We start from the raw sequence: 27,405 nt of genomic DNA, 5'->3' as shown, positions 1-27,405 counted from the left end.
GTTACCCTCACCCTCTCAAATAAGAGTCTGCCCACCATGTCACAACATCCCCACCCATAACAATACAACCACCATGTCAAAGTACTCCCATAACAGTACTCCCATGGCACAGTTAATCCAACACATACCAGCACAGCCCCCAGTTCATAGTTATTCCTCTTCCCATAACACAGTGAATGCATCATAATACCCTTTCCCTGTAACAAGCAGCCACTGTGACCCTTTGTTCTAGAGTAGCACAGTGGTGGCCATTGGTAGCGTCAGATCTGCTTTATTCTCCACTCCACTTCAGTGCAGTTGCCTGCTCTTAATCACCTTCAACCTGTGCCTAATCTTTCTTGCATTCTACGTGATCTCATGTGGCACACAAGAACCATGAACCATGGAAATGACTAGAATCAGGCAGCTGCACTGAAGTTGAACGCAGAGTTGACTTCACATCAGAGTCTGTAATATAATCCACCACCAGCCATGCTGTGCTTTTAAATATGAGGAGTGGACAGTAACTCCTGTATTTATATGAACTATTCTGAGTCTCTGACTGTGCACTTGTTCCAGGTATACATAGGTGGACTTGGACACTACTGAAGCAAAAGATCAGCATTACAGCCAAGCTGCTAACATTTTAAAAGGCCATTAAGATGGTGGTCCCCAGATTCTTCTGAGCTTATGTACTCTATAAGCCATATGCTAAGGCAAACATGTGCACCACAGGGCAACAGTGCCTTGCACCCATTGCAAGTCCATAACTTACGTTGTGTTCTGGAAGCCTCATGCTTTCCAGGTACCAGATTTTTGGCAGCCTACAAGTTTTACAGGTTTTCATAATGTGAAAATCTAATAAGTTATTGTCATCAATGTGGAACCAAAAAAGTAAGCAGATTTTTTTTGTAGACTTCAGGGGGTGTTTTATGGCTAGTTGTTGTTGTTGTTATTATTATTTTTGATTTTTGCAGTATTTATATAATGTCTTCTGCAATCTTCTGTACTGCTGTACATCCTATAAATCAGAAAACAGTGTGGACTATACTGTCGATATATCAGTAATTCAACACACAATAATATCACAACATCCAGCAACACAAGTACAAAATACATACTATACATAGATCATGTGTGGATTAGAACTTTGGGAATACCAGTTCGACAGATATGGTACTGCAGATACAGAAAACACTAGATGGAAAACAATACCCGTGCATGCGTACAATCTAGAAGGTAGTGGGGTGGAACTGGAAAAGCTAGGTAAGGAGGTAGAAGGTCCACCAGGCAGTGAGCCTTGACATCAGACCATGATATATTATAAACGTATCTGAAGAAGTGCATTTTAAGGGTGTGTTTAGAGGTTTCCCGACTCACCTGTTTTAAAGGATTGGTGACACTCCTGAGAAGTCCTGGATGTGAGAGTGAGAGGAGTTGACAATGCTAGAGGAAAAAAAGTTTTCCTGGAATGAGGGAAGGTTCCGGGTGGGATGGTATCTGGAGATTAATGAGGAAATGTTTGGATTGGACAACTTATGAATAGCTTTATATGATATGGTTAGTAGTTTGAGCTTTCGTATAATACAGTCATTAGATGGGGTTTTCAGAGGTCACAGGAGGCAAGCTCCATATAACCTCCAGGGAGCAATGGCAGACCTCAGCAATACCACAACCTATTATTACATCGCTAAATATCTGATTTGAGGTTTTTCTACAACAGAATGAGACTGCTGGACACCTAAAGCACAGGGATCCTGGTACCAGTTTTATAAGTCTGTTTTTCAAACCACCTATTGCAAAAATCATATTGTTTAACAAGTGAATTAAATATTATTATTATTACTGCATTGATGGCACTAAAGACTTGTTGATTAGTAACCGTACTTTAGGGCTCTGGCAATACTGAATTCCATGCCTAAACGGGTGTTGAAAATGCGCTGGCATAGTCAAATAGCATTTGCTAACAATGTGATAACTTTGCCTGCTTTCCAGATAAAAGGTCTTTTTTCATCAGAGCTGTTGTTTACATATTTCTGTGAATAAAATACATAAAATTGCTGATTTTATGCATTGATGTTTTGGTAGTTTTTTCCATCACTAAAAGAAAATCAGAATAGAAACAGTGTCATGATTTACAATGGGATGTCCAAAACAGAAATCATTGAAGGTTAAAATGGACTGGATTTGTTTAAAAAAAAGTCTTCCATTTGTGGGCAAAAGATAGAAGATTTGTTTTATAGGATCTTTTATGATCTCAGATACTCTTAAATAAGCTGTAGTCTTGAAGTCTTGAAGTACCTTGCAAAACAAGGCCCATTGAGTGTCTTCTTATGATACTGCAGAACACTACTTTGGTAACCTGAGCATTCTGTCCTTGTTTCCATCTTTTTTTGATTCAACCATTGTACCTGTACTAAGAACTGCAACAACAGTCAGTAAATAAACCCAGTAAGATAACACTGTACAAAGGGTTTAATGGCAGGCACTCCATTCCCTGGATTCGGTAGCAGGAAAAAAGGGCGCCGGCTGAGGGTGGACGAAAAGGGCGCTGCCATAGGCTTTAATGCAATTATCGTTAATACAGCAAAAAAAAGCGGCAAAAAGGGCGCTGCGACAAATATCGTTAAGAACATTAGAACATTAAAGTTTTTGAAGTATGCTATCGAAGCTTGCAACATTATAGTTTTTGTCATATTATTTTGTTTGTATGTACAGTTTTTACCTTATCAAAGATATTATTGTTTCTATGTGTAAAAGGGTGTTTCCGCAGGGGGAGTGGTTAGGGTTAGGCACCACCCGGGCGGCGGTTAGTTTTGGCAACATGGAGGGTTAGGGTTAGGCACCACTTGGCGGGTGGTTGGGGTGTTGGCAGGAAATTTGGGCACGTGAGGCAAGTGGACAAGAAGGGTGCCGCCATTCACTCCCATAATAAATATTGTCTGATTGGCGCCAAACAGGAAAAAAGGGAGCCCGGAGATTAGTAACGTTTTCAAACGGCGCCCGGAGATTATTAATAATGTGCGCTTGTGATGATTGAAGCTTACAAAATGCACCATGACGAATAATGTTTACAAAAATACTAAACATATTTATCGTATTTAACTAAAACGTTGTTTAAAATTTTATCCCTTACTGTTTGTAAAACATTATTATTCACACAATAAAGCGATCAGTACGTGAATTGTAATATATTTTTTACAGTCACTATTTGTAAAACATTATTATCCACACAATAAGGCAATCACAAAGGGGGGGTTTAGGTTAGGTACCACTAGGGGGGATTTAGGGTTAGGCACCACCAGGGAGGGTCTTAGGGTTAGGCACCACCGGGGGGTTCTTAGGGTTAGGCACACCCAGGGGAGATTTAGGGTTAAGCACCACCAGGGGGGTCTTAGGGTTAGGCACCACCAGAGGGGTCTAAGGGTTAGGGATAGGTACAGGGAGGGTTCTGTGTGAGAGTAGGGTTAGGTTAGTTGTAGTAAAATGTTAGTTATAATGTTTTACAACAGTTATTACGAACGTACTTATATATTTTTTTCATCGTTATAAACAATATTTTCAGATTTTATTACATGAAAAAATGATAAATGAAGGTTATTCACAATATTATACAATTATAACAATTATACATATATTATCATTTTTTAACATAATTATAAGTTTCACTTTTAAAACAGGGAGGATTATCGTTTTTACAATTTGTAAAACATTCATTTTAAACAAAATACAACACAATATTTTTATAAATGCTATTACTGCTTATCGCTTACACCACACGCCCTTTTTTCCCGACGCTCTATTTGCATGGATGCGGTTAGTGTTAGGCACCACCGGGGGGGGTTTATTGTTATCAGATTTTGTTGTCCACTGGCGCCCTTTTTTCATGCACACCTTTTTACGTGGTTTTTACCAATGCTTGACTACACCACTTGCATGGGCTGTGCAGCATCAGATTTGTTACTGCAGAAGGCTAATTGGAGGGACAGTGGACTGGGCACTGAAACCAAAATGAAGATGCCAGGAGGTGATCTTTGGTTAGGGTTGGGTGATGAAAAGGATGGTTAGGCTAGGGAGGGAAAGGGTAGGTAGTCCTTAGTATTATTGGACAGAGTTAGCAGGTCCAGGATGGGCATCAGAAAGATTGTTTTCGTGAGGAATTTTGTTTTTGTTAACAAGGGATATTTAAGTTAGAAGTCAACAAGTTTATTTTTTATTAAAAAAGGAGTTTGTGTCAGGGGAGAATGTTAAGAAGAGACATCAGGAAGGCAATGTTTGTCAATGTGTCAAAGTTATAGGGCAGGAAAGTGTCTTTTGTTTTTTTTTAATCAGCAACGGTTGTCAGCTAAGAAGGAGGGTTATGATTTTAACTACCTCTGCTATCTCTTTTGCTATTTGGAGTTTTGGTACTTTGTACCAAAACTCCATGCAGTGATACTTTTCCCCCCTCTGATGATAGCTGGAGTTTGGCTTTATAGGAGTCAAACTACGGCACCCAAATTGTCCAGTTTTCTCCACCATAGGCATAGCCTCAATTTAAATAGCAGTCTATGGCAGCACCCAAGTTTCCAGGAATGCTGTGTTCCCAAATCGCCTGCTTCACTGGTGGATGGGTTAAGGAGGGCAACAATGCACTTGATGTCATTTAATGATCCAGTGTGCTAGATCTTACAGGGGATTGTAACATCCTAAAAATAGCTGAATTGCGCCGAACTGTGCAGTGCCAACAGGACTATGGGAAGTCTTTTTTTCAGATAAGATGAAGACACTATGACCAGAATGTAATTGAATCCCCCCTCCCCCCTGAAGAGTATATACAGTGATGTAAGCCTGTTATATAGGTGATCATGGCCAAAATTGTTGGCACCCCAGGAATGTTTCCAGAAAATCAAATACCTGTGTTTCTCACAGAAAAGTATTGCAGTAACACATGTTTTGCTATACACACGTTATTCCCTTTGTTGGAACAAAACAAAAGAAGAGAGGAATAAAAGCTTTGATTGGCCACCTTGGCTGTGTTCCCTCTAGAGTGTGCACAATGCTTAAGAGCTTTAAAATCATGTTTTTGGAACACATTTGGTGATCCAGATCAACAGGTCAACAGCAATAAAGTCTATTTGTAGATGCAAAGAAATGCTAACATTTACTGTTGAGCCAGCAGTTAAATGTGTGATTCGCTCTTGTTTGCACCCACAGCAATTTCTTGAAGGATTAGCTTACAAGAGTTTTACCTCCATTTATCAGATCCAAAAACCTACTGATTAAAGCAGTGAACCAGTATGAGAATACATTTCCTTCTAATATGAGGAACTGCAGTCTTGCATGTGGCTGATTTGGCAACTGCGCTATACAAAGGGTTTCAAAAAGAGGGTTAAGACTGGCAATAAGACACTACGAGGTTCTCACTCAACCTTTTCAGGATTGTTAGTGGCACTAACAGCTAGTCTGTTGGCAAGCTGTAAATATCTATGAAAGGAAACCTTCAGATTCAAGTATACTAAGCGGTCTTGAGCATCTGCAGTTTGTGTACTGAGAGAGTGAAGAAATCATCCCCCATTTATTCTAGATGTATACTCTTATATTAAATGTCAGTCTTGGTTTTGGCTGACACGTTAGTTATCAGTTCACTATGCAAACACCTATTCTGTAATTTAGTAAATATACAGCACTGTGAAAATGATACTAATGTCTAAATGCAGTGCTAAAATGTCAGCTGAGTTTTCCCTTTCCTGCTCGCAGACTTACTTCTCTATTGTGGAGTAAAATGGCATAGTTGTAAAGCTTGATATAGGAGCTTGGTTTGTGTGTAATAATCCAGTGTAATTGTCCTGTATCTTCCCTGTATCCAGGTCGGAGCTGCACCTGCACCAGATGGCAGACAACCAGTCCTTTGGAATGGTGCCATGTGTAAAGGTAAGAAGATGCCTCATAATACATGTGTGCACATTAGTGAAATTACCACTTTTTTCTTTTTTATTGGTATATATACAGTACATACCTAATGTATGCGGAGTGATAAAGGTTTAACAACCAGGCATATAATTATTATGTATTTAAGAAGCAAAGCAAAAACATTAAGCATCAAGTGGTTATTTGAATTAAACATAAAATAACACTAATAAGAAAGCAAAATGTACTTTTACTTTAATTCCTCTCACATTTCTATCTGTAAGGCTGGTTTCACAGTGGGACGTTACAGGCGCACGTTAGAGCAGCCTGTAACGCAGCCCACCGCACAGTAATGAAAAATCAATGGGGCTGTTCACAGTGCCCACGTTGCGTTACATTGTAACGCTGCGTCACAAGACAACGTACTGCATGCAGTACTTTAGACGCGGCTGAGCCGCGTTAGACTGCTTGCACATGCTCAGTAATCTTGTGGAGGAGCGGAGAGCGGCCAGGCACATGGCTAATTAATATGTACTGCACGTTGTGACATGCAGTGTTTACTTCCTGGAGCGGCCGCTCTGTGCGGCGATTGGCCGGCGGGACCACGTGATGCCGCATGCGCACAAGAGTGCGCATCACGGCATCACTGACGCCAGAGTGAGCTGCACAACGCGGCTCACTCTGACGTCCAGATCCAGCACCACCAGGTGTTCCGTTAGGGGGACGTTATGCGACCTTAACGCCCCCTCTAACGCAACGTCCTGGTGTGAAATTAGCCTTAAGCTAACAAAGTATTTTGTTTCTGTGTGTTTTGTAACTGACAGGGACCTTTGAAATATGGCAGCACTATACTATTTCATCCCACCACTTTTCTCACACTTGATCTATCTAGAATATCTAGTTTCATGACAAATTTCCTATAATGTGAATCAATTTGGAAATGAGCACATTACTTTGTGCCTGTGTTCGCAGTGCGTGTGTGTGTGCGTGCGTGCGTGTGCGCGCTTGCGCGTGTGTATGTGTGTGTGTGTGTGGGGGGGGGGTGTCTTGCTGGTAGCTCCAGAGAGGGCTACAGTAGTGGTCAGCTGACTTTTATACAACTCTATGGACCACTGAAGATATAACCACCACCTGTACTTCTGCTAGATTGTCACCTCTGGTAATCACAGACGTTGTTTTAGGTGGTAAACGTCTAGCTGGTGTTTGAGGCTATGTACAGATGAGTGCCATGTTGGGAGAAGAAGAGATGGCTGCAGTTTGCACGTTGATGTTTACCACACTAAGAAACAACTGTTGGTGTGAAAAGGCAGTGGTATTCGGTATTTGTTCTTCCTGGGACCTGACAGCTGTCACTGCAGTAGAGAGAATTTGAGTATCCTCTATTCTTAGGCCTTATGTGTTGCTTACAGTTTTTTTTTATTCCATGGCTACTTATTGTTTCACCAATATTTCAGACTATATAAAGTATATATACTGTAGGCTGGGTTATTTATAATGATCCTTGGCAGCCCACAGCACTCATTCGGACTACAGGCATATCAGCCCTACTGGCACATGTAATAGCTGTGAGATTTCCTGGTCTAAATACGACACATTTGAATTTATCATAGCTGCAGTGTTGTATAATTTCCCTCACTTGAATACAATACAGCATATGAACATCCAAAAATGTCTCAAGTGCCTGAATTGGTAATATTTATCTTTTCCCGATAGTCATAATGTGCGCTATCAAGTCACTTTCCCTCAATGTGTGTCTGCCTTAGGGCTGTACTATGTGGAATTTAGAGGCTATATGTATAGGCTGAGCAATAAAAGTCGGTAATCTGTGAAACGATTCAGGTGTAAGGCTGTTGGTAAATGTAGCATGAAAGACAGCTCGCCTGCCTAGAGCAGCGCCTGCAAAATTCCTTCCCTGCTTCCTGAAGTCACTCACAATGATTCCTCTGCGTGATCATCTCACATGACAAAGCACTAAATAGCCAGAACTGCTCTTCAAATACCTGCCAGAGAGAAATGTGGCTGCTGAGTCCAGTCATTTCAAGGCGGATCATTATTAATTTCAGAGGCAACTCTGTGTTTTTATTACCTGTACCTGCTGCATAGCAACCGCTGGTTATTATTCATGTTTTGTGCATTTCGTGCATTTATATACAGAAGTGAGAAGGTCATCTTTGATGTGAAGATGTATCCTCTATGTGTTTCTGTTATTGTTTTGTGATTTTAAGCACTTTCCATTTTGTCATGTATCCTGCTTCCTGAATTTTACCTTCAGCTTTATGTATTGGAACATGAAAAAAACAACAATAGACTTCATCTCCAGCTCTTGTGCTATATTCAGATGGTCCAGTCAAATGAAATGGTTAAGATACCATATTAGGCACCGTATAAGACGCACTTTTTCTCCCCCAAAATGGGGAGAAAAGGGTCCCTGTGTCTTATACGGCAAAGGCAGGGAATCCCCGACTTACAAACACTCACCGATATGAACTGCCAACCCGCCACATCGAGCATTCCCTGCATGTGCCCCCCCTTTTGTCTCCAGTGTGCCCGCTTCCCCCATGTGCCTCCGCCCTCCTTCCCCCATTTCTCCTGCTCCCCCGTGTAAGTGTAGCGGTAGCTGGCTTACCTAATCCATGGCGCCGCAGGGTTCACAGACCTCTCCTGTCCCACGCAGCTTTCCCTAGTAACAACTTGTGCTGATGACATGATCAGCACAAGCTGTTCACTAGGGGGAGCCACGCGAAAGGGAAGAGTTTGGCGATCTCTGTGGGCACCATGGATTAGGTAAGCCAGCTACCGCTACACTTACACAGTAAGCAGGAGACACGGGGGAGCGAGCGGAGGCACGGGGGGCAGCGGGGACAGAGCAGACACACAGGTGACAGTAGGGGGCCAGAAGGGGACACCTGGGGACAGAAGGGGACAGCTTGAGACAGAAGGGGACACCCTCGGGAAACATGGAGGACAGAAGGGGCACATGGAGACACAGGAGGACACCAATACAAGGGGAGAACATCTACAAGACGCTCGTGGAACATGGAGGTACCAGGTTTAGTATATTTTTTACCTGTTTTTTGCACTCTAAACCTAGGTGCATCTTACATTCCGGAGCGTCTTATACCGCGGAAGATACAGGTACTTTATTTTCAGAAGGCATAATATACATAAAAGGAATGCTGACTGTCTGTGCATTCTGCTCATAAATTGTCATTATTTCTCATATTAACATTAAGAAAAGGGCCATGTGGGTTGGTATAAAGTTGTGTTTAGACTCTCAGGCATTATTAAATGTCAAATACCTACACACACACACACGCACGCACGCACGCACGCACGCACGCACGCACGCACGCACGCACACACACACACACACACACACACACACACTCTATTTTGACGGACACTTAGTGTATATAAAGTACTGAAGTTAAGTTGTTTCCTCAGGCAGAAAATCGGGGACCTATGCTGTACAAACACATTTCTAGCTTTCAGGCTAGCAATGCGTTTTTTTCTACGTGGAGAGAGATAATGATTGGCACAGAACAGAGCGGCCTCCTGCAGTTGGACGGTGAAAAAATAACATTGTGATTGAGCATGCTCAGACATGGTTAAGGATCTAATATATTGGATCCTTAAGTGACGTCTAGCCATACGTTGTATGCACATTCGAAAGGCCAATGATTGTTATCGTTCATTTGGTTGACTTTTAAAGTCTCAAATGTGTGTATGTTTAGTACACAGCACAGTACAAAGCAAGGCACCCAACTGTTAAATGACAGGCTAGTGAAGCCACTGAAATGTAAAGTCATGGCTCAAATCCAGGTTCATCAATGGAATGTGGCTTTAAGGCAGAATTGCAGGATAAGAAAAAAGGGAAATTAGCTGCTTCCCATGGAACTCTGCCACCGGTATTTTTGGCAGGCGCCCACTCTTTTTATCGGGCTCCCCCCACACTCAAATTTCCAGCCATAGTATTTTCATATGGGCATCTATAGCAGCGCCCAAATTTCCCAGGCACCGCTCAACCCCAAACTGTGCATTTTGGTCCATCATCCTCACAATAGTACAGAATAGAAATACCAGAACAGCCTCAACCAACATGACGTGTGTGCTCTCCATGGGGGAGTGCTATGCATGGAGGTGGCCATGTAGTGAGAAGGATGGAATTCACAATTCATGTATTGTACGCTCTTCTGATGCAGCTTTGTTGTCTTATTAATTTAGTAGAAAAGGAGGCTGGGATCCCTAATTAGAGATGGCCCGAACTGTTCGCCGGCGAACGGTTCCCGGTGAACTTCTGTGGTTCGCGATCGCAAAGAACCGCAAACTTTTGCGGAAGTTCGATTCGCCCCCATAGTGCATCATTAGGGTCAACTTTGACCCTCTACATCACAGTCAGCAGGCACATTGTAGCCAATCAGGCTACACTCCCTCCTGGAGCCCCCCCCCCCTTATAAAAGGCAGGCAGCGTCAGGCATTGGACTCACTTGTGTGCCTGCAGTAATTAGAGAAGGGAGAGGTTGCTGCAGAGACATTAGGGAAAGCTTAGTTAGGCTCTTGTAGGTTTGTTAGCTTGCTCCTTGCTGATTCTTATTGCTAAAAAAAGCACCCCTCAACAGCTCTTTTGAGAGCTAATCTTGTTCTTGTGATCTATTTTTTTTTTTGTGTGGCCCACTTGCATTATTTACAGCCCTGTCAGTCAGTCGCAGCTGGCCTTTGGCACCTTAATTCCTTCTGTGCCACTGCTAGGCCCAGCATATTCAGTGACTACCTGTGTGTGTGGCAGGCAGCTGCACATTTGTAATCCCAATCACTGCTCCTGTTCACTGTTCAGTGCACCTACCTACATATACCTACCTGAGCGCAAGCATTGTTAATACCACCAGTCATTGCACCTGTCATTGCAGTCCGTGTGTGTGTGTGACAGGCAGCTGCACATTTGTAATCCCAATCACTGCACCTGTTCACTGTTCAGTGCACCTATCTACCTATACCTACGTGAGCACACGCATTGTTAATACCACCAGTCATTGCACCTGTCATTGCAGTCCGTGTGTGTGTGTGTGACAGGCAGCTGCACATTTGTAAACTCAATCACTGCACCTGTTCACTGTTCAGTGCACGTACCTACCTATACCTACGTGAGCGCAGGCATTGTTAATACCACCAGTCATTGCACCTGCTCAGGGTATCTGTGTGTGTGTGTGACAGGCAGCTGCACATTTGTAATACCAGTCACTACAACCTGTTCACTGCACCTGTGTAAACGCACATTGTTGTACCAGCAGTCACTGCACCTGTGTAACCGTACATTGTATTAGTCAAGTTAGTGGATACCTTTTACTTCACCCCCCCCGCCCCAATATGGACAAAACAAAAGGCAGAGCCAGCGGCAGGCCACCTGGCAGGTCTGTTCATGGTCGCGCTGTCGTGATTTCGTGCGGCCCTCGACCAAAGTACAGTGTTCAGAAGAAGGCACGTGCCATCAACCCCCAATGTTGTCAGGACGTAGTTGACTATTTAACACAGAACACCTCATCTTTCTCAGCTTCCGCACAGAAGCGTGACATATCTTCCTCCTTCTGCTCTCATTCTGGCACCCCACTTAACACTCAGTCGGCCGCCACCACCAAAGTGCCATTACCCCAGGGCTCAGTGGTGTGGAAAGTTTTGTGTGTGTCTGCCTCAGATGAGAGCAATGCCATCTGTATTCTCTGCCACCGAAAATTGAGCCGTGAAAAGACCAAGACCCGCGTAGGGACAACTACCTTACGAAGGCACATGATTACAAAGCACAAACTGCAATGGGATGATCACCTGAGGAAAAGCAGCACACAAAAGCAAAGCCACACACCGCAGTGGAAGATACCAGGCCACAATTTTTTCTCAAAAAAGGCGATACCTAAACTGTATCGTGATGTTCAAAGGCAAGTGGTGACATTTCTGGCACACAGCATTGGGTCAAGGGTCCATCTGACCACGGATGCCTGGTCTGCAAAGCACGCTCAGGCCTGCCCGAAGACTAAGTCAGTCCTCACACACAGCAACTCTGCCTGCAGGCCACTTGACTGCCTTCTCGGCCACCACCAACAGGGTCCACCAGGACTCCAGGCGGATTCCTGAATTTTTTTGGCCGCTGCTAGCATCGGCCGCTATAATAATTTTTCTAGTGCGTGTACATGCCTGCCTAATTTTTCTGGCTGCACTGCAGCTGCAACAACAAAACAAAAGGCATTTACATGTGTCAATTCCCCTTCATGATCGTTACCTTGCCGCGATGAAGGGGCTTGCGTATCACAATGATGCAATGACCGACGGCTATATGAACGTCTTGGGGGGGGGGGGGGGAGGCACACCCAATATAATAAGGTCGTTGCTTCATTGTGGACAGACCAAATTCGATCAGCTGGACAGTCACTGTTCTGTCATTCAGCTACCTCAGCCCAGCGACCATATGGGCTTGAAAACTGCCATGGCCTGCACTCTGGCAATGGTGCACACCAGTCCAGCACTGCCGTCACTACACAAACAGCGGTTTGCAGTGCGTCACACAGTGAGTTTGGTCTGTCAGTGTGAAGCAGTACACTAATTACCCTACCTGATTGATGTATACACATGCAAGATGTTTTAAAGCACTTTAGGCCTCCTATTTAGAATGCAATGTGATTTGTGCCCTTAAAACGCTGCTTTGCCTGGGACTTTTGGCGTTTATCCCACTCATCCATGCAAAAACTCAGATGTTAGACCCCTTGAAACATATTTTCCATCACTTTTGTGGCCAGCATAAATGTTTCTAGTTTTCATAGTTCGCCTCCCCATTGAAGTCTATTGCGGTTTGCGGAAGTTTGCATGTTCGCAAACATTTGCAGAAGTTCGCGAACCGAAAATCGGAGGTTCCGGCCATCTCCCTTTACTACTTTTTATTTACATTTTACCTCATCAGCTTACTGTATCACATCCCATGGTGCAGTGGGCCTTTTCTAGTACTTAGTGCACTGTATAAGATGTTCTGTCAATTAGAAGGCTGTAGCGATGTAATGTAGGCATGGCCACATCATTTCTTCCCTATTAACTAGTTGCAAGAAATCTTACTGCAATAAACAGCACACAAATACCCCTAAAAGAGATATTTAGATGGAACTATGTTATTACTTTAAAACCTCAGTTCAAAGGCTGCATGTTAACATGCCAGAACTCTCCATTAATATTCATTTGTTTAACACAGTTCATCATTGGCTTTTGCTCCAAACATGCCTCTAACAAATTAATATGTTTATGGCTCCCATATGCTTATTCACTGGAAGGCAGACTCCTCTGACTTGATTACTTTCTCCGTTTATCTGTTGCGTGCCATGTCCTTTCTGTGCTGTCTCTGTTTACTTCACTTTATGTGACATTGACCGAGGTTTACTGAACTGTAACCAATACAAATGTCACTAATCTTTCCACTGTAGTTTTCTTCCTGACCTATTCCCTTCTTTTATTGTTTCTTGTCTTTAAATACGGACTTTGGTACTTTGGTAATAAATGCTTACATGACTTTATAATAGCAGACTGCCATGCCTCAAGCGTAGTATTGAATTATCATGTACATTATGAGACAGAATAGATTAGGATGGAATTTTGAAAATGTGGTGAAAGGCAGAATAACAAAAAAAAAAAAACTGACAGAAATGTGTTCTATGGAATTTCAACAGCATTTATTAGCAACTGATTTTTTTCCCTGCTTTTCAAGGACAGAATGACTGTCCTCTGGAAAAGCCAACATTAAAATCATATGCCAATGGGTATACCAAGAACTACGGTCATGCAATGTGACTACATGGGAGTTGATGCAGAATTACTGTATTTTTCAGCATATAACGCACACTTTTTCTTTCCCAAAATTTGGGGGGAAAAGTTGGTGCGTCTTATAGGCAGAATATAAGGAATAACATGAAGCAGAGTGCGCAGGGAGCATGTACCTGATCCTGCCGCTGCACTTCTCTCCCCTTGCTCTGGTTCTGCTGTCAGACAGCTCCTCTTCTTCTCCTGCAGCTGCCGATATTCAGGGACACTGCGGCTGCCTAGGTCCACCTGGTCCTCTATGCCCCCATGCGTGACTCCGACGCACTGCGTATGATTGCATATCAAATTTGCATAATCATGCATTAATGTTCAATTATTTGCATCCCACTGACCATCCAGAGTGACCACCAGGGGTGTTTGAAAAACACTGCATTAATATTGCATGATACTCTACCAATCGTGTGGTAAAACTTGACGCACAGAATTCTTGCTTAGTGAAATTTTGTGCATACAACCCTCTTTGCTCATTTTGATTATGCAAAGAGTTAATTACTTTCATATTGTTTACATTTGGAACCAGACGTCTGATATACACTAACGTAAATCTTGATACATACAGAGATCGATTTTCTACAGTTTTTCTGTGTTTGAGAGTGACCAAGAATCCTGGAGTCACAAAAAAGGCTGTTAAGTGGATAAAGTTTCAACCATCACTGGTTGATATGCAAAAAAACTCTTAGCATGCAATTCTCCATTGGCTATTTAACCACCTGTAAGCTAATTGATTGGCATCATGTTATGAGTAATATTGATGTTTGGATTCAGATTAAAGTCAAATTTATTATGAATATCAATCAGTTGGGTCACTGGACAACGGCTAAAATTTGATTGGCGAAGAATGATGGTTTTGAACAACCATTATTTCACGTTTTATTGATCCTTACTAGGCGTCCATTTGAATTAGCCGCTTCTTGAATTTTGCGCTATTATCGTGCTTGTTAGTGTTAAGAAGGAAGCAGCGTCTGTATAGCGGCTATGCAGAAAGGAGAAGACCGGCGGCGAGTGAGCGGCAATTGGAGGTGAGTAGCTATTTGCATCGCTTCCCTGTGCGCATTACTCTGCAGTCCGAGGGGGGAGCATGGAGGGCGGCCCGGGGAGAGGAGGGGAGGGAAAGGTCGGGCTGCCCTCCCTGCGGCTCCCCCCTCCATTACAGCGACATAACCAATAAATATTTCCAGCACTAAACATACACATATAGCCGCTATATAGGAAGGGAGAGGTCAGGCGCTGACATGAGTGGGAGCAGGATGTTTACATCAAATAGCAACAGCAGATTGCCAGCCATAGCAGTTTGCCGTTAACCATTAATTTACATTGCGCCCATACTATGCAGTCCGCGCCGGCAAGGAGTTTTATAGCCGAAAATTGCATTGCAGGAATAGCCGTGCCTAATTCAAGCAGCGCTTTAATCGCCGTGTTCGCTTACTAGATAGCTGATTCATAAACCACTCATCATCCTCACTGCTTTGGGTTTTTTTTTTTGGGCTTATTCTGCTAGATTTCCAGCTGCACAATTGTAACATAGTCCATCAAGCATTGAGCAACACGGCTACATGGTATGCATAGTACTCCAAGGATAATATACATAGATAATAAGAATATGTTGCATATTCTTTTCCTTGTGAAATTGACAGTACTTTAGAGAAGATCTCAAGGAAAAAACTTCTTTTGGTGTAGTTTTCCCTCCCCCACCCAGACAGTAAAGCAGGGGTGGACTGACAACTCATGGGACCCCCGGGCAATAGGAGATTATGGGGTCCCGTACACCCGCAAATCACACCCACCCATCCTCAAGCCCCACCCACATAACCTACACTTGTTACAAAATGTATTTTCACTATGTTCAAAATAAATGTTTACTATTAAAATGTAGCCACTATGACCATCACATAAATAAATTCAGCAACCATTACTCCGACACATTAAATGCAAGAACCATTACCTCCAAAACATGAAATGCAAGAACCACTAGCTCCCACACATGAAATGCAAGAACTGTTATCTCCGACACATGAAATGCAAGAACCATTAACTTAAACACATGAAATGCAACAATCATTTCCTCCGACACATGCAATGCAAGAACCGTTAGCTCCCACACAGGAAATCCTGTGGGTTTTTTGGGTGCTGGGTGGGAGGGTCTTTTGGATGCTGGGTGGGAGAGTGGTTTGGGTGTGAGGATGGTTTGGGTGCTGGGAGGGTGGTTTGGGTGCTGGAAGGGTGGTTCCAGCAAGTAGCAGCACTGACTGCTCTCTGTTCGCCACTAGCGCCCTATCATCTGGCGGCGCTGCCAAAACCATGGGGACAGGATGCCAGAGGCAGAGAGAGCAGTGAGTAGTCAAGTAAACAGACAATTGTAATAAACAGACAATTGTAATGGGCAAGGCATGGGTCACTCTGAATGTCACACACTGTTATAACTCTTAATGAGCACTAAACTGAACATATATAAATATATTCCTACTTTAAAGGCACCTGAGTCAAGCAGTGATTCTTCCACATTGAAGCCACCTCTAAAGATGTACTACTGTCTCTATTATATGCTTTTTATAGCAAACAAAACAGAGGTATTGTGAGGGTTCATGACTGCAAAGTCTTAACAACAAATGGCTTATAGTCGGCAAATATGGGTCTTATTATACCTAGGCCAAAAGCCATTCACTACTAGTATGCGCATCCCTTTTTTTATATTCCAACGTGACTCTTCAGTACAATTTTGATATTACAAAATCACTATATGCAACTTGCACTATTCTTAATAGCTGTCCACTCACTACCTCACCACTATAATAAAACAAACAAACCAACACAAATCTAAGCTTCTCCACCATTTTTCGCACTGGGCAATGCGATGAGCTGACTCTAGCAAGTAGCAAGGCTAGCTCCGTTTCTGATAAAGACTCTTCATGCTATGTAATATTATAGAATTTATTCATAAAAAAGTCTGCAGGGAGTCCTAAATTATAACAATCTGTGAATATTTTAGACAAGGGGAAGAGGACTTTCCACAGCTCAGATTTAACTACAAATTTTGATTAATCTTTCCATTACTAAACTATGTTTAAACACTTAAGAACCATGGGCTTAAACTCCCCTAGTGACCAGGCCATTTTTTAATAATTAGGCCACTGCAGCTTTAAGGCCCAGCTGCAGGGCCGTACAACCTAACACACAAGTGATCCCCCCCCCCCTTTTCTGCCCACCAACAGAGTTTTCTGTTGGTGGGCTCTGATCGCTCCTAGGATGTTTGTTTGTTTTTTGTAAATATCTATATATATAATAGACTAAGTGCCTCAACCTTCAAACAAGAAGAAGTAATCTGTTCAGTAACAGCTTTACTTTAACAATATATGAAATCTACTACACCAAAAACGCTTAACAAAACCGCAAAATGCTAGGTGAAATGCTACAGAAAAATAAGAAAAAGCGTTTCAAAATCTGCTAGCATTTTGCGGATCTGCTAGCAGTTTTTGGTGTGCTCCAGGCCTCCAGGAGCGCCACGGGGAGGATTCCCAAAGCCCCCTTTTTATACAACTGGGGGGACCGCAGGGTCCCAGGCTCTCTCACTGCCTGGAAACCACAGCGGCACCCTGGAGGGGGAGGCTGGGTGGCGTGGACGACCCCCCCAAGTGTGGCCAGCGCCGGGGAGAGCCGTCTGCACCCACCTCCCAATATTAAAAACAGGCACTTACCTTAACGTCCATTGCGTTCTGCTACATGCGCATTAATTTGGGGGCACCACATGAGAAAGGAGAGAAGCATGGGTCACCCCGAGCTTTAGAGCTCAGGGCTGGCTCACATACAGCACTCCAGAGGAGGGGGGGGGGAGGACAGGCGCACTCACTCCAGGGTTCACACCACCGGAGCAAGCCATCCACCACCTGCCTCCAAAGGATACAAACTGCACAAAATGCTTTCCATGAGAAAATTAATGCGCATGTAGCAGAACCCAATGGACGTTAAGGTAAGTGGCTGTTTTTAATATTAGGAGGTGGGTGCGGACGGCTCTCCCCAGCGCTGGCCACGCTTGGGGGGGGGGGGGGGGGGCGGCTGCGCCACCCAGCCTCCCACTCCGGGGTGCCGCTGTGGTTCCCAGGCAGCGAGAGAGCACTTTGCAGTATTGGTTTTTTGACCCTGCATAGTTTGGCATGCGAAAGCAAATGCATATTTGCATGAGCATTGCCTCATGAATAGCCAATTAGGCCGGATTTGCAAAGCCAGACTTGCTAGGGTTAAAGAGACTCTGAAGCGAGAATAAATCTTGCTTCAGAGCTCATAAATAGCAGGGGCACGTGTGCCCCTGCTAAACCGCCGCTATAGCGCGGCTTAACGGGGGTCCCTTCACCCCCAAAACGACCACTGCGACACTTGGTCGCAGATTTGGTCGTGATTTATTGCTTCCTGGAGGCAGGGCTAACGGCTGCAGCCCTGCCTCCAGTCGCGTCTGTCAGCGGCGCATCGCCGCCTCTCCCCCGCCCCTCTCAGTGAAGGAAGACTGAGAGGGGCGGGGGAGAGGTGGAGATACGCGCTGACAGACGCACGTGGGGCAGGGCTGCGGCGGCTAGCCCTGCCCCAACCAGGAAGCGCTCCCCGGGTGTATCGAGGGGGATTTGGGGGTGAAGGGACCCCCGTTAAGCCGCGCTATAGCGGCGTTTTAGCAGGGGCACACGTGCCCCTGCTATTTATGAGGTCTGAAGCGAGATTTATTCTCGCTTCAGACTCTCTTTAAACTTGGTGTTTGAGCACGCATACATTTTCTCATGGAAAGCCTACTTCTTCTTGCTTCAAGGTTGAGGCACGTACTCTATTAGATAGATAGATGCGGCGTATGCTACGACGCGGGTTGGCTAGTTTATTCTATTTTTCTATACATAAACCTATTTTATTATTTATTTTTCTAAAACCAGCCTATGACAGCGATCGGTTGTCATAATCATCAGCGTATGAGAGCCAACCCCTCCTGTCTCCCCCAGGGGGAGAGCTGTGTCACACGGCTGTCCCCAGTACAGCGCTGCCTTAGATCGCCGCGCTGTACAGTGTAAATAGACGGCAGATTCGCCGTCTAACAGTTACCTAGCAGAGAAGTGCACACATCGGCACCTGCGATCTCCTGCAAAACACCGCCCCAGGAATTCATGCCAATTGCCGTCGAGTGGTCTTGGGGCTGCCGCCATGTTCACGCCAATCGGCGTGGGGCGGTCGGCAAGAGGTTAGAAAAAAATGGTAATAAAAAATGCACACAAGATCCAGCCTTTAAATTCAATGGAGTGCAGCTAACCTAATACTGCAGAAGCAAATTTTGTAGATAGAACACAGTGGTAGCGCACAAAGTATCATCATCCTGATGAAGCACCATGGATAGCGGTGCAAAATGGCTGCCCACCTTTGTGGCATTCTGGACTACCTCTTTCCCTGTTTTGATGCTGTATTTTTGATCCATGAAGAGTTTTTACTCGTTTTCAAAATTAAACTATGTTCGGTTTTCCTAAGAATTTCATTATAGTGTGGTTATTTATCTCGTTTTCATCAAACTAGTGTTATCAGACCTAGTTCGTCTGCATGAGGGAGTGTCTACATTAATTTTTCCTCTGAAAAACGACTTTAAGGTAACATCATAGCTTATCCACCTTTTAAGAATATGCTTTTTTGCAGATGTTTCTAAAATCTGCTTCAAACGTATTTTGATCTTCATAATGAACCACAAGCTTGACAATGTATAAAATTTTCCTCTGAGTTAAACTGTTTGGTGAGTGACTTCTGAAGAGAAAATTACAGAAATCATAATTGCAAAAGATGCCAAATTACTTATAATTATTTAATTATGATCCATGTATAATTGTGTTTAATTGTATTTTATTAATACAATGCTCATAATGAGTTATCTAGCCCTGTGTTCTCTGTAACATCTGTGTTTATTCCTATATTCGGTGCAACAGCTATTGTTATCACTGTCATTTGCAAGTATAACATGTATTGCCCAATGTTAGAGCCATATCCTTTGCACTTCTGGCAATGCAAATGTTAATAAGATGGAATGTCAAGACAAATTGGCTCTTACGAGCTATTGATCATTGGAAAGTTTAGTGGGTGGACTTTGAGGCTCTGACAGGAGAACATGTAACCAATCAATGCAATTTCATTGCCTACTAATAAGTTCCTCTTACAGAACTGGGCTGAAGACATTACCGAAAGTAAATGAAAGATTCCCATTCCATTTAGTTACAAATAAATGGATTTGTCATCTGTGATTTTTTTGCCTTCTAACTGCTGTGAGACATCTGATGTTTAACAGCACAAATGTGATATGCGTGAGGCAAAAATTAACCATGGATACTGAAAATACTGGATAGTGTAATGGGTAAAGGCTCTGCCATAGAAGATCTGGGTTCAAATCTCAGCTCTTCCTATGCAGTAAGCCATATTCGGTAAAGAGTTCTTGGGCAAGACACCCTAACACTGCTACCTGGATAGTGTACTGGTTAAGGCTCTGCCTTTGACGTGGGAGACCAGGGTTCGAATCCTGGCTAGGTCAAGTACCTATTCAGTAAGGAGTTCAAGGCAAGACTCCCTAACACTGCAGGGTGGCCTCTTGAGCGAGTCCCAGTGGCTGCAGCTCTTGAGCGCTTTGAGTCCAACAGGAGAAAAGCGCTATACAAATGTTAGGATTATTACCACCTACTGAGCGAGCTCTAGTTGCTGCCTTACAAGCTCTTTGAGTCCGACAGGGGAAAAGCGCTTTACAAATATAGGAATAGAAAAATATCAGTCAACATCTAAAGAGAAAACTTCTGATAACCTCTCCTCATTTTCACAAAAATAAAGCTTCTTTCCTTGTAATTGAAGGTGGAAACTCAATCTATTCTTGGTGTCCAAAATATTAGAACTAACAACTGATTCTTTTAGGGGTCATGTTACTGGGCACACAGTGAGTAACACTGAAAACTTTCCCAAGTCAGTCTTTATAAGTGATAGCAAAAAAATAAAATAAAAAAGAAATTGCGTGAGTTAATTAGCTGTCAGTTCATTAACGTGCAAGTAGAGGCTTTGGTTGGCTAAATGTATTTCCCTCCCTAGGTTGGTGGAGAGTTTCATACTATTCAGATTCTTTTTTTGTTATCACTGGGGTGTAGCCTGACTGAGCATGGAGAGCGCATGACTCTGAGAGCTCCTGCCTGTCACCTTCAGAAGCAGCTGTCATCTGCTAGGAGAGAAAACCATGTGACTGGCAAGCTGCTGACACACAGTTTGAGCCACACCACAACATGTGAATATTATGAGAACCCCAGCCATGTGGAGTGTCAATCCCCTAACCAGGGCCGGCCCGCCCATGAGGCGGGGTGAAACGTTTGCCTCAGGCGGCACTTCTGGGGGGCGGCATCCGCCCGTCCGTGGGTGTGGAGGGACGCCCGAGCTGGAGGGGATAGCGGGCAGGAAGGGGGTATTGGGCCTAGCGGCGGGGAGGGGGGTCGGACCCCCCCTCCCTCGCCTGGGTCCCCAGTCCTCCGCTCCCCTCCAGCTTGTTACGTTGCTGGCTGCAGCTATAAGAGGCAACGGGCGGGGATCACTCACCTCTTCCTCGTTCCAGCGTGCGCTCCACTGACGTCACTTCCTGCGGCGTAGCAGGAAGTGACGTCAGTGGAGCGCAGGCTGGAACAAGGAAGAGGTGAGTGATCCCCGTCTGTTGCCTCTGCCAGCCAGTGACGTAACAAGCTGGAGGGGAGCGGAGGACTGGGGACCCAGGCGAGGGAGGGCGGGGTCCGACCCCCCTCCCCGCCGCTAGGCCCAATACCCCCTTCCTGCCCGCTATCCCCTCCAGCTCGGGCGGCCCCCCCACACCCACGGCTTGGGGGGGGGGGGGGGGGGCCGGCGGCGATTTCTTTAAAGTTTGCCTCAGGCGGCAAATGGTCTAGGGCCGGGCCTGCCCCTAACCCTGAAAAAAATTGGTGATGATGCAGGATTCTAGTTAAGCTTAAACTTCTAAAGTATCTTGGTGGTACCTTGGTGGCCAAATAGTTTTATCCACTAGCCTGCCCTTGATGGGAGGCTACTCTTAACATTTTCTCCATTTCTACAGGTTGCGTCAAAGCTGCATCTTGAGCACAAAATCATTTCCTTTAAAATGGTTTGAATGCATTGGATGTATTAAGCAGCTTCACTCCTGCAGAAATATGTTCAGCTGATGCTTGTTGAGATAAGTGGTACATTTTATGCACTAGATTGAGCAAAAGGTTAAACATAATACATACCAGTATATAGCTTCCGTACAGTTCATATGTTGACGCACCCAATATTATTTTTTTTTCCTAAGCAATGTGTGACTGAAATTATTTTTCTATCATAGGATATTGACTGCATCCAAATCTACTGCATCCATATATATGTAAACCTCTTTCATTGTTGCCCAAACTGGCTTGGGCAATGAGATGCTTTACTTGGTGTTAAATTTGGAGAGCAGTTTTCCAAATACTTGGATATACCTGATGGTATGTGTGTCCCTTACAGAGGCAGAGGCAGATTTCTGCAAAGGCAACAAAGGCCTGGGGCTAGAAAGGCTGCTGCCTATTGTGACAGCTGGATATGAAATACGGGTGGCTGTATAGGGAAGATAGCTGCATATGGAAAGGAAGTGGCTGAAAGTTGAAAAGAGAGGCTGCACATGAAAATGGGCTGCTGCTGCCCAGGACAAAAGCCTTAGAAACAGGAGATGGGCTGCTGTACATGGATGTTAATTAATCAAGAGGGGCTACATAGAAAAGCAGGAAACACATACTGTAGAAGGACAATCACAGGAAAGCTGGCCTAGGGGAGGTACAGAAAACTCAGATTAAACAACCCAGATAATAACTAAGGAAACTGGACAAATAGATTTTCTTCCTTTTTAATTTTTTATGAGTAAGAACCCTTTTCCGCTGAAAATCTTAATCACAAATGAAGTGAGTGGTAATTTTATTTTGACTACTTTTCATTCAACATTGAAGGCCAGAGTTTAAAAAACAAACCTCCCTGGTTGTGCAGAAATATTGTAAATTTTAGATACATATTACTCTAAAACTTCACAAAATGCGTTCAACACAATTATCAGAAATATTTGTTTGAGAATAGGAACTGTATATGATAGGAGTGGTATATGATCAGGGGAAATGCACCTTGTGTACGTAGCTTCCTGGGGTTGATGCACGTATCTGTGTGGTAATATTGGTGGGCACAGACAGCACACAGCAATAATACCCTTTCTCCCACAGTTACGCTATTAGCATGACTCGTAGTAGTGCGACCGTTGGTACAGTAACCCCCGTCACTACTTGAGTAACGAGAGTCGCACTACTGGAGTATTGCAAGTCGTGCTAATAGCTTAACGTGCGGTTCTGCTGATGAAAGTAAGGGTAATATTGCCATGCGCTTTCTGTGCACGGCAATATTACCACAGGTATGTGCATCAATCCCACTGTGTGTTACCATACCAGAGTGAGGTGTGCATTACCCAGGTAGTGCAGGTCGCACTAATTGCATAATGTTCGCTACTCCTCTGTTTTTTTTCGAGTAAAATTGCCTTGTTCTGTTTGCAGATGACCATTTTACTAACAGTTAGTGCATCAGGCCCAATGACTCTGTTGCAGTTCTGTTTACCAACAATTCCTTCCTTTCACTCTCGGGTCCCTCTGTGAAATTAACAGCACTGCCTGGCTGCTTGATCATGCTGTGCCCCTCTAATGTAAACACCATTTTGGCAAGGGAGGCTTTCAGGGGCATATTTACAACAGATTTATGTTCAGTTTCTGCAGGTTTTACTTATTTTCCCAGCTTTTCTCTCATTTCTCCTGTCCAGTAATGTATCAATTCCAAACATGTTTTTTTTTTCCCACTCTTTTCTTAGCCACACATAAAGCGTTCCTTCCCCTGCACATGTAATGTATAGTGTCATTTTTTTATTTTTTATTTACAAAATGTACATTTTTGTTGTTGACACACTTGTTGGTGTAAAGAGTGCAAGTTTGTCTCTTGCTCTGCAGATGCTATTTCATACTACCTCCTCCCACTTCACCCTTTGATCTCCCCTCTGGCATTATTAAAGGGGGCTTCCAAATTCTTCTACAGGTCCTCCCATCTAATTGTGCCTTTTTCCTTCTTGGGGAACCTAGCAGAGAGAAGACCTTGCTGATCTTATGGTGCCCATACATAGTACAATTTTTTTCATCCAATCTTACCATCTCTATGTAATATAAGGGAACTGCCTATATTATCCATTCAGTATATTCACTTAATTTACCCTTATACTACATAGAAATGGTAAATGGAGGAAAACGTTTTAGCCATTTATTTAGGAATGGGTTCTTTACAGTAAGAGTGATTAAGATGTGGAATGCATTGCCACAGGAAGTCGTTATGGCAAACTCTATACCTGCATTTAAAGGGGGCTTAGATGCTTTCCTTGCGTTGAAAGACATCCATGGCTACAATTACTAGGTAATGCCTAATGATGTTGATCCAGGGATTTTATCTGATTGCCATCTGGAGTCGGGAAGGAATTTTTCCCTTTAGGGGCTAATTGGACCATGCCTTGTAAGGGTTTTTTTCGCCTTCCTCTGGATCAACAGGGATATGTGAGGGAGCAGGCTGGTGTTGTACTTTATACTGGTTGAACTCGATGGACGTATGTCTTTTTTCAACCAAAATAACTATGTAACTATGTAACTATGTAAGATTGTATGAAAAAATTGTACCATGTATGGGCACCATTAGCCTTACTGCTAGAAATGTTAATATGTTTTTTTCGTATATTTTGACAGCAGGAAATGGCAAATAAGGCCTCATCATGGTACAGGAAGCACATTCACTGACCTCCCCTTCCTGGCCACTTGGACACTATCATTTTAAAATTTTTTGCAAGGTAGAAGGGAGCTCCACTCTTTTATTACCACATGAGCTCCCCCACCATGCTAATACATTGATTAGGAGCCCTGTACATGTTTATAATTAAATTATACAAATGCTCCCTCACTGAATCAAAAGTCTTGCATGTGTAATTAAATGCACATAATTACTGCTCTTGTAATGTTTCATTACACACAATTCCTGCAATCCATTTTTCACCTTAACGTCATGCACATAATAAAGGACAAAGGGCAGCATTCATTAAAGATTATTGTTATTGTGTTAAAAACTGGTCATTTAAAGAAAGTATTACATTTTTCTCCAAGGTTCGTTCATGAAGCTACCACATGCCATGATTAAAAAAAAGCTGATTTTGGTGTCCAGGTGGCATTGTTTGATATGGCTTTTGATAATTTAGAAGGTTGGCATTGTGGCACTTATTATGGAGAGAGAGAATAGAACTGCACATTTTTATATGGGGAAAATAAATTAGCAGGAGCTCAAAGCCTGTGGTAAAAATCCTGAGGTAAAGAAGGTAAATAGAGCTGGTGACATTTTAATGAATAAACGAAACAACCCATTTATAGCATCCAAGAGGTAATTTAACGTCCAAAAATTCTTACAGTGGTGTTTCTATAGCAACACCTCTACTGTATTATACAAAGCCAGAAACAGTCACTTAGACAGCATCACAAGAAAATAGCTGCATATACCTCATGCAGTGCAGTTTGATAAACGTTGTACATCAATAAATACGAGAATTGTGCTAATACATGAGTTCAGCACCACACATTCATGTTAAAGAGAATCTGTACTGTCCGATTTGTACAATAAAAAACAAACCAATCGAGTCACTGTGGATCCCTCTTTGCCATTTCCTCCGCTCCCCACTGCGATCCTGGCTTTTAATCGCCAGTTTTAGGAGTGTTTACAAACAAAAAACATCGCTAACCAGGAAATGATGTTTGTGTGTGTAATATATATATATATATATATATATATATATATATATATATATATATATATATATATATATATATATATATATATATATATATAGTTACAGTATACTACAAGTTTTTATTACATAGTGAATTATCTGCACTCCTGTCTGGGATTCTCACCATTTCTCAGCATGTGACATGCAGCACCCTCCCCCTCAGCCTTACTAACTGCATCACAGACAAGCTGAAACTGAGAGCAGAGACGTCTGTGAGAAATAAAGCACACAGGAGTGAGCCTAGAAGGGACCTGGAGGGGGCGTGCATAACTTTTATTCATTACAACAGGGGCAGCTCATTCCTCGACAAAGTTTGGTCGACAAAGTTTGACAAAGAAAAAGTGATTAGATATATTACAGAGACAGTACAACTAGAAAAAGCTGCAGTAATCCAGACCACATATTTGAGAATATCTCAGGGTGGTTGGAAAACATTTTGAAACCTCTAGTCTGTAAAAGACCCAGCTACATACAGGATACTACACACCTCTTGAACCAACTGGCAGCCAACGGCCCAGTGCCTGGAGGCACCATTCTTGCCACTATGGATGTAGAGTCTCTGTACACCAACATTCCACATAATTATGGTATTGTGACCTGTCACAAACATCTTCAAGGTTTGGGCACACCTATAAAGCCAATTGTTGGACTGATGAGATTCATTCTCACCCACAATTATTTCACTTTTGGAGAGGACCTCTATTTACAGTAAATGGGAGTGGCAATGGGCTCGCGGTTTGTGCTGCAGTACGCAAATCTCTTCATGGCAAAGATTGAAGAAGAATACCTGGATACTTGTCATATAAAACCCATGGCCTACTTCCGTTTTATAGACGATATCTTGATCATCTGGTCTGCAAGTGAGCAGGATCTTATCCAATTTCACAGCAAATTCAATGCCTTCCATCCAACAATCAAACTGAAACTGAACTACTCTCAAAGGAAGATTAACTATCTTGTCACCACCATTTACACCAGAGAGTACAGCGTACAAATGTCCATGTACCGCAAACCGACAGATCGTCCCACATACCTCAGGTATGACAGTTTCCACCCTAAACATATAAAGAATTTCTTAATTTCCAGCCAGGCAATAAGATGCAATTGGATCTGTTCTGACAGGGATGACAGAGACAAACACCTGGATTACCTGAAGAAGAATTTCATTAAACAGGGATAAAATCCTCTAATGGCTGAGACCCAAATCAAAAAAGCTAACAACATCCATAGGACTCAGCTCCTGGAGTACAAGCAGAACCAGGAAGAGAGCCGTGACCCACTGGTAGCCACCTACAACCCACGCCTGGAAATCTTAAGAAAGATTGCAAAAGAACTTCATCCTGTTCTACACAAGGATCAGAGACTGAAAAAGATATTCCCTGAACCTCCCCTCCTAGTGTTCCAACAGCCACCCAATCTTAAACAGATAGTCACTAGTGCCTTAAATAGGCCAGAACAGAATGGAACATTCCCCTGCCGAGGGAAAAGGTGTGGAACCTGTAAACACATCCATTCCACTGACAGTATACTAATACCAGGGACACAACAGGAATACAAAGTACAAGGCACCTTTTCCTGCGACTCCGCTAATGTGGTATACCAGATCATGTGTGCAAAATGCCCCAAAGGAATTTATGTGGGAGAAACAAGACAACCTCTCCATGATTGCATGAAACACCACAGGTTCACTATTAACAGCAGAAAAGAGGTTGTTACAAAATATACTGATCTCCCAATACCAACACACTTTTGTTTACCTGGACACAGTTTAAAGTGACTCCGAGCTCATAAAAAAAATGAAAGTTGTACTCACCTGG

The 27,405-nt window shown here is 43.3% G+C and overlaps 1 protein-coding gene across 1 annotated transcript in view; it reads left to right on the top strand.

The window, feature by feature from the left end:
* The window catches only part of LOC137520706 (unconventional myosin-XVIIIb-like), an 816,938-nt gene that overhangs the window by 111,980 nt on the left and 677,553 nt on the right, over window positions 1–27,405 (top strand). The window contains exon 12 of the mRNA XM_068238990.1: window positions 5,829–5,892. Within this exon, the coding sequence (XP_068095091.1) occupies window positions 5,829–5,892 (64 nt within the window). The remainder of the gene's footprint in view (window positions 1–5,828; window positions 5,893–27,405) is intronic.

The sequence above is a fragment of the Hyperolius riggenbachi genome, chromosome 1, assembly GCF_040937935.1.
Source record: "Hyperolius riggenbachi isolate aHypRig1 chromosome 1, aHypRig1.pri, whole genome shotgun sequence".
NCBI lineage: Eukaryota > Metazoa > Chordata > Amphibia > Anura > Hyperoliidae > Hyperolius > Hyperolius riggenbachi.
This window is presented reverse-complemented; position numbering and strand designations above follow the sequence as displayed.